This window comes from Copadichromis virginalis, linkage group LG12 (assembly GCF_057382275.1).
Source record: "Copadichromis virginalis isolate Kocher_CV1m ecotype Utaka linkage group LG12, C_Virginalis_male_GT1.1, whole genome shotgun sequence".
NCBI lineage: Eukaryota > Metazoa > Chordata > Actinopteri > Cichliformes > Cichlidae > Copadichromis > Copadichromis virginalis.
In genome coordinates, this window is record NC_140629.1 from 8,303,889 (window position 1) to 8,312,426 (window position 8,538).

The 8,538-nt window shown below is 38.8% G+C and overlaps 1 protein-coding gene and 1 long non-coding RNA gene across 3 annotated transcripts in view; one reads left to right on the forward strand and one right to left on the reverse strand.

Moving 5' to 3' along the window:
* The window catches only part of LOC146696478 (uncharacterized), a 2,808-nt gene extending 49 nt beyond the window's left edge, over positions 1-2,759 (forward strand). The window contains exons 1-2 of the long non-coding RNA XR_014923251.1: positions 1-917; positions 1,035-2,759. The exon at positions 1-917 is cut by the window's left edge and continues 49 nt beyond it. This is a non-coding gene — a long non-coding RNA (uncharacterized LOC146696478). The remainder of the gene's footprint in view (positions 918-1,034) is intronic.
* vamp8 (vesicle-associated membrane protein 8 (endobrevin)) lies at positions 1,759-8,159 on the reverse strand. Of its 2 annotated transcripts, none has more exons than XM_085474588.1 (3): positions 7,947-8,159; positions 5,353-5,520; positions 1,759-3,846 (listed from the first exon to the last, which is right to left on the reverse strand). In XM_085474588.1, exons 1-3 carry the CDS (start codon positions 7,959-7,961, stop codon positions 3,661-3,663), a joined length of 369 nt encoding a protein of 122 aa, XP_085330714.1. In that variant the 5' UTR covers positions 7,962-8,159; the 3' UTR covers positions 1,759-3,660. The 2 variants fall into 2 exon arrangements, with proteins under 2 accessions (XP_085330714.1, XP_085330715.1); XM_085474589.1 differs by lacking the exon at positions 1,759-3,846 and adding an exon at positions 3,853-4,200.
* Positions 8,160-8,538: the final 379 nt, after the last annotated feature.

The following is an 8,538-nucleotide window of genomic DNA, read 5'->3' on the forward strand; positions in this document are numbered from 1 at the left end:
TTCGGCCATAATGGAATAAACAAAAACAACAAGATTCAATAGATGACACTAGTAATTGCACTTACTGTCGCTAGCCTAGCATTAGCTTACCGGCATTGTAGGATGCGCGATCGCGGCTCCGCATGTACATTAATTGTGACAAAACAAAACAAACAAATAACTCACCGTTGAGTCGAGTGTGAGGTAGTGTAAAGATGAATGAATCGGCCGGGTTATTGCACGCTGTCAACTGGCCTGTAGTGCAAAATTTGTCGTGATCTGACAAGTACGCCAACCACAGGGACAACAGCAGCCAGAGGAGCAGGGACATGCAGCTGATTGACCCGGAACTTATACAGGATTCATTCCCGCCACAATAAAGGGACTGGCGGAAGTGGGGTCAGAAGTTACCGTGGTTACACATGCACAGGTGTCATCTTGATAGTGTCATCTGTCATCACTTTATAATGAAATGTTCTTAAATGACTGTACCCAAAACTACTCTTGCTTCCTCTGACGTGAGGAGAGGAATGAAGGATGATCAAGGAGTCAAGGGGGATTGTCACAATATGAGACTGAAAGCACCGCAGTTGTTTGTGTGATCACTGCTGATAAACAATGGCACACTGAACTTGTAACTCTGCCAGGCTGCAGTCCTAACTTTCAGGATTAAAATAATACAAAGTATCTGAATTCTAAAAACTTTCTCAGAATTATGCCAGATTAAGTCAAATGTGTTTGCTTCCTGGGAATTCAGCTTATAAAAGTGTATTAAATATTCACTTACCATGTCTGCCATGTTCGTGCTGTGCCTGTTGTCAGTTTGTCACAGATCTGCAGCATTTCAAGGTGTCGTAATGGAAATCTCGATCGTCTGGAAAAACATTGTGACAATACAGTGATGCCACCCTGCACCAAAGGAAACACATGTAACCAAGGTAACCTCTGACCCCACAGTTTAAGACAAGGATCTCCTACACAGCTATGAAATGATAAACTCCCATTCATTTCTCTGAACAGATTTTTTTCCCTTTGCTCTTTACTTGTCTCATTAGACATGTGACTTCAAAAATGCTTATCAACTACAGCCGGGTATGTGGCAGGTAATGTGGCATACTGCAAGCGCCTTTGTCGGGAAACCATGATGGAAGATATTCTATAATAAGGAAATAAAGAATTTAATTAGACATGCCAGGGCAAAGGCGTGTCCCATTTAGTGGAGGAGTCAGTAAATGGATGACCTCGACCTTGTGAAATCTGCTTTATGTCCATTAAACACAATCTTGCTATTTTGTTTTCAGTTTAAAGACATTTTCTGTGATAGATACAGTATTTTGTTTCCACTATATTGAAGGATAGTAAGTAAGTTTACAGTAAGTTTGGGCTGGAATTCACTTCTCATGGCATAAGGCTCATAGACTCAGAGCATTACAATATAAAGCGCTTTATATTGTAAGGTACACCCTACAATAATACAATTTAGTTACTAATTAACCTATCACTAATAACTATATGTCTTGGGACACTGGGAGGAACTCATGCAAACTCCAAACAGAAAGATGCTAGGCTGATGGTCGAATTGAACTCAGGATCTTCTTGCTGTGAGGCAACAGTGCTAACCGCTGTGCTACCGTGTGCGTTTTCCTCACTAATTAAATTGTGTACACACTACTGAGCAGAATAGGATAGAATGAACTGAGGAGAAACAGGAGCTTAGATCACAATCTGTCTCCATCTTGTGGCAAAACTGTGATCACAGAAGAAGACATGACAACAGAGCAGAAGAAAAATACAATTTATTCTCTATCAGACCGTCAAAACCATTAAATACCGTAAGTCATCAGAATAAGACCCTCAAGAGCTTTAAATTACAAGAGTTACACACAGTAGAAAAAATCCTTAAACACAGCAACAGACTCACTGAAGATGTCTTACAGAAACAAGAGTGTGGTTTATAGGCATCAAGAGATGAGACCAAAAAGGGGAAAAAAGTATTTTTTCCAACAGGGATTTTGTTACCTCATCATGAAACTTTAGGGTTGTATACAGAATCAGTTACAATTTATTTATACAGAAATTACATTCAGATTTTATTCATTCACTTCTGATTAAATAAGAAAAAAGTAACATTAATAGCCTCTACAGAAGAGGCACTTATGGAGAGGTCTGCTAAAGTCTACAAATATACACATCAGTGAGAATATGACGACTCTATACAGCTCACACCAGAAGCCCTTTGACCTCTTTGAAACTAAACTGGTATTGTAACATCCACTGTGGCTGACACGGGCCAGAGGGGGAGTGTTGTAGAGGTGGTTGACATTGCAATTCCCCTCCAAAGGCTGTGAGTTTCTGCACTGCATACCTGCAGGTGGCTAGTCAGCTGTAGGCTATCAGTTAAACTTTACGGTCCGAATAGGAGTTCGATGCAAATTTAAAACTACACCCCTTGTTTCAGTGGTGTAGTAACCGACTGCTCATTTAATGTCAACACACTTGATGGCTTTACTGTAATCTTTTCATTGCTTACTTCATAAACACCATTTAGAGAGTATTCAAAGTATATTAATTCAATAAACCGTTCTTATGTAGGTTGTCTTGACTGTAACAAAACTGGAAGCATTTTGACTGAAATACACCAATCAGCCACAACAAACTTCTGACAGGTAACGTTAATAACATTTGTTGCTGATAACGAATGGCTCCAGAACATATGGAAGAGCTCCTGGTGTTCACCTGGCCTCCTCGTACCCCAGATCCAAATCTGATTTGTCTTCAGTGGGATGAACCAAAAAAAATAAAAAGCCAAATCACAGAGGGTCAAAAGTACCCAAAATATCCACTTCTAATGTTCCACTGTCATTTTAAACAGGACACCAGCAGAGGTCCAGTTACCTGATGGGCCAGAGTGGTTTTGGAAGCTTATGTAATATCGCCCAGAAGCCAGACAGATGTCAAAATCAACTCCATAATTCATCCTCCCATTAAATATACTGTGACCTAAAACTGTTAACTCTGTGGTAATTTTCTAGTGTCAAAAAGGATCCAGATATTACCCATTTTATTACCTGACACAGTCGATCCAAATCATACTCTGCGTTATACACGCTGTCTTTTGTAAAGGTGCACCAGTGACAACATCTAAGACAAACCTAACATAAAATATGAGACTGGAATAATCCAGCTTGATTCTTTTCAACTACAAAAATTTGAGAGACTCGCTCTTTGCTGGGATGAAATAAATGCTTATGGTGAATCCGTTTAACAAAGAGGAGTAGACAGTGCTGCTATGAAACATCCTTTAAAAATACCGGTAGTGTTTTACTGCCATTGACCACTGATGTTCCACAGCGGTTTAGGATGTGTTAAAAAAAAGAAGAAAAAAAAAGAGAAGAAGAAGAAGCAGGTATTGTATGGGAAAGGCTTTCAAAAGCTTGTTCTGTCATTAAAGTCCCTTAAACCAAAGAATAAAATATTGGAATTCCTAAAAGTTCAACATAGAAACTGTGTAGTATTAACGGTTTCACCATATAGCAGTGATTTGCTCAAGCTTACATGTATGTAATATGTATGTAATATGTATGTAATATATATATATTTTATTTTTTTCCCTCGATATTGTGCAATAGGAATATGCTTATGATTTTATTCTGACTATACATTTTTTAAATTTCTGTCTGTTTAGGGCTTCTTGGTGGGAGTAACTATAGGAGCCACGGGGGAACTAGTAGGGATGACTCCTGTGGCCAGTAAGATGATAATGAGGACGATAATTAGGACTACCACAATTATGACCACAATCAACTTGACATTCTTCCACCAGTAGGAGTGAGCCACCTTGTGAGACGTCTGCTTGAAGTGCTGAGCCTACAAAAGGAAAAAGACAGGAGAATCAATAAAATTATGTAATCAGTTCTATTGATATAACTCTGTTTAGTCTTGAGTTGTTAATATTTTGCTAGAAAAATGCCAAAGAGGTACAGTGATTTATTAAATTTGTGCAAACATAAAAGGAATTTGTTTTTTCAGAGTCAACAATTGATACCACCGCTTTTATTCTTCAACACAGTCTGGAGTCTCTTAGGCAGCTTTGCTTAAGTGGTCTTCAGGAATAGTTCTTAGGCTTCTTGAAAGACATTCGAACTCTTCTTTGGATGTTTCTGCCTTTTGTCTTCTGACCGGATGATCCCGCACTGCTTCAGCGATGTTCCAGTCTGGGCTCTGTGGAGACCAATCCACGACTGATGGTGTTCGTTCTGTGTGTTTTTCTACAAATCAGATGCTTTCCAGACAATATTGCATAGTGGATCTAAAGCCAACAGTAATCTTCTGTGTTCATATTTCCATCAGCATCAATGACTGAAATGCAGGGCCAAACATTGACAGAGCCTTCATTGTTTTTTTTTTTACAGATGTGTGCAGACACTCACTGTTGTACCTCTGTCCTGTCCTCCTCTGTAAAAGCTGATGAGCACTTAAACCAAAACATTTGAATTCATCACTTCATAAGAGCTATTGCCACTGATTTTCAGTGCAGCTCTGGTGCAATGTGGCATGCCTCAGCTTTTAATTCCCATTTCCCTTCCTTAAAAAAGGCTACTTGGCATCCACCCAGCCACTGAGACCATTTCTGATGAGGCTTAAGGGAAGAAGATGGATCAGCTAAACATAAGATAAGAACATAAACTAAGATGTCAAATCGTTGTATAGATGTATAGTTACAAGGAAAACATTTCTCTTTTTTTCTCCTCACCACAATAATAATAATAATAATAATAATAATAATAATAATAATAATAATAATTTTTCCTAATGTGTCCCTTATACTCCTCATTAGATGTCACAGTAACCATGTCCGTCTTTTACACATCTATGGCCTTAACATTAAGCCTGATTAGGAAATGAATGCTATTACTGTGTTTGAGATCTTGTTTTTCCATGAATGAAAATGGAAGGTGAGTGTGGTCAAATACAACTGTTTAAGCTCTAAGAAGTCTTTTCCTGCTGCAACCACAACCTCAAGAGTACAAACGGATAACAAAACAGACAAAAGAGTAATTAGCTTTACTGCTAGGGGACACTATAGTTGACCTCATTTGGTTTTATTTACATTTTACACAGTTGACTTTGTAAAATCCTTAAAGTTGAATAAGGGCATGAAAAAGGCCACACTTCACCTGTTCTGTTCTGTTATGTGGAGAACCTGACACCGCCCGAAGTGACTTGTTATTCTTGTTTAACTGAACAGTATCACTAAGATCACAGCTTACCAAGCTTTATTTACGAGTGTGCATGTATGGGAGTATTGTCCACATCTCAGCCTGCTTTTACACACAGCCAAGTGAAAGTTAAAACTCTCGTGATCACACTGACCCCTGCTTGCAGATCCTCTGTCTTGTCCATTAAGTCATCCAGCCTTTCTCCTCGTGCCAGGATCCGGTCCACATTCTGAGTCATGATGCTTTTCACGCCATCCACCTGATCCTTTAGAGCCTGCACCTTGTCCTTAGGCTCTGGCATTTCTTCTATCCCTCCACGCTCCTGGTGTAGAGAAGGGTCATTAAAGAAGAGTTAGCTGCAATCCATTTGCAGAACACACACACACACACACACACACACACACACACACACACACACACACACACACACACACACACACACACCCCCTACAAGCAGAGCAATTCAAAAAATAAAAAGTATCAGCTGGGTGAACAGTGAAGTCTGCTCATCAATCAAACATATGCTGAATGTAGCACTAGTTTGTTCTTTTGCTCCAAGTCATAGACATTAAATAGGTGCAATTTTGAGATGGAAACTATGATATATCCTCTGATACTGATGCTTAGTTTGTTAACGGAAAAAAAATGTTAACCTGGTTTAGCGTCAGTTTTAACAAAACCAAAACGTGTCCTTCAGGCCTGAAAACTATAGTGCTATCTCCTGTACTTATGCTTTGAGACCTCAAAAATGTCAGAGTGACTGTCAGAATATCAAAGGTTCTACTTCTTTTGCAAACCTGTCTCTGGAAAATCTCTAAAGACTCACAGAAGTCCACAGCTAAATTACAAAAATATCCCTTTATAAGTCTTTGATGAGGCCCGGCCTCTTCATGTTTTATTGGACATGAGTACCTCCATGACTGTGTCTGCAAGTGACAAAGCAGCATGTAATGTAAATATGTCCTTTTGACCCATTTGTAACCACAGTATTTATTTACAAGCCCTTGAGCTGCACCTTGTGGCTGTTAAATTATCACTTTTATACATCTGTGAAAGTCTGCTAAGAGCATGTGTGAATTCAAGAGAAACTTCAGCTGTTACCTCACATAGCTGTACATGTGATTTCAACACAGAAATGCTGTGTGCAGTTGGGTGTGTGTCAGTAAACATGCAGGGACCACTCTGTCCCATGAGTCAGCAACAGATTGTAACAAAACTGTCTCTAGGAAACGGGGCAGGTTCTCCTGCGTCATGTGTCTCTCGCCTCTCCTGTTACCCCACCCTCCTTTCTTTTTCTCCTTTTCCATTCATCCTTTTTCAGAAGAAGTTTCTGAAAAAACAAACAAACTCTGGAGTCATCTTTAATTTTCTTATTCTTGTTATATCTTCATTACATGTGTTAAATCTCTCTCATTCCTCTGTACCAGTGTTAGCACGTCAGTCATTCAGGCCCACTGAATGGCTGATGCCTATCAAGTATCAATAAACAGAAAGTAAAGTGTCCAAGGCAGCTGCAGAGGGCAGCTACATTAAGCATCTAATTCAAATATTTGATATGTTGTAAGCTGAGTGACTTCAGTCTCTCTTTATAAATTGACAGATAAGGGGTCTTGTAAATATGTGGTTGGTGCATGAGAAAAATGATCAAGGAAGTACACCTTAAAATGTTCCAACAGATATTTCCTGTTAAAATGTTTGACTGCAGCTGTAAATCCAAAACATGTATTCAAACACTCAATCCTTACTGCTCACACTGATGTAGGCAAATGGGAAACTGCCCTAATCTGTGAGGACACACAAAGAGATTTGAATACTACAGGAAGTAAGATTTTCCTACAGGCTAGAGGGAAACGTATTTTGATTTAAGTCGACAATGTTGAGTCATTACAGATATTTAAAGAACTGCCTGGACGTTCTTATCCTTTCAGCAGAATAAACAGCACTGCCAACAGATTATAATTAGTCCATTATGTGGCCTTTTTTGTTATTAGTTAACAAAAAAGCAAAAAAAAAAAAAAGTCTTCATAGAAGTCATTGCGACATGAAAGTAGGCAAAGAAAGAGGTTGGAAAGCGCGCACACGCACACACACACACACGCCTCTCTTGTGCCGACATTAAATAATGTTAAAACATGAGAGCAGTAAACCTAATTTAGCACAAATAAACGCCACTTTAGCTGCGCTACCTGTAAAAGTTTATTTTTCCCCTTTACTAATGAAATAATAATAATCATCATCATCATCATCATCATGTGTTGCCCAGTGGATAATATCTATTTTGTAAGGTAAGTTAGCATTAAACTGCTACTTGCTCCAGCAGAGCTTGGCTACAGGCGATTGGCTCCACCAACGACCTGTGAAACATTCTTGAAATACGTGAAAAACAACCGTTTTATCAGTTAGAAACATGTATTATAAATAGACAGTAGTACATGGAAACGTTTACTTGAAGTATGCGGCTTTATTTTTATGGAAAACAAACGCATCTCAACTTTACAAAAATCATTTCCAACACGTACTGAGCACCGTGTGTAATTAGGCCATTTTGTTAAGCTGCTTTACTTAGAACTTGCTCCCTCAAAAATGAAAAAGTTAGTGCGCTGACTTATTATTTTCAGCCGAGGTAGGTTTCAAGTTAAGTACAGGTTGATTTATGTGGAAGTACACCTGTTTGAGACTGTCGCTGAACTAAGTGGTGACGGCGGGGAGGCTTTCTGAACAACATAAACAAAGGTCGTTATCACCTACCGGATCAGTGTCCATCTTGCTGGAAAAAATGTCCTTTATCCGTAAACTGATGGATCTACTTTCTATAAAAGTTGACGATTTGATTTAAAACCCTTTAAAAAACAGTTTAAAGTCTCGAAGCAAATACGTTTCTCTCGGTTTTACTTCCTGGTGGTTTTCTTTCCTCCCTTAATTGCCTTCTTCCAACTGTTAAGTGAACTCAATCTCCGTTTCCGCCCTTTGGTTTCCAAAATAAAGCAACCTATCGTTTTCAGCTGAAGTGGTTGGGTAAACATTAGAGAAAAAAAAGATTATATAAAAAATATGATTCCTTTAATCTTTACACAGTAATATCGTCATTGTATTTTATATACTCGTATTCACATATTGATTTTCACTACCTGTAAAACAATTGTAATGATTTTTAAGCGAGTCAAACTTTCATTGTCGACCTCCGTGCTTTTATTTTGCAGGTGCATACGTTTACTTCCTTTGTTGTCTCCAAAAACACCTGTAGGCGGCAGTCCCTCTTCTATTGTTAAAGAAGGCGTCATACCAAGATGTACCCATGATATGTTAGCGGTGAAACCCTTAGCGATGAACCTTTTGTAAC

Coding starts and splice junctions, on each gene's coding strand:
- vamp8 (XM_085474588.1), bottom strand. Junction 3,847..5,352: donor CAGAGGATCTGCAAGCAGGG/GTCAGTGTGATC, acceptor TTCCTTTTGTAG/GCTCAGCACTTCAAGCAGAC.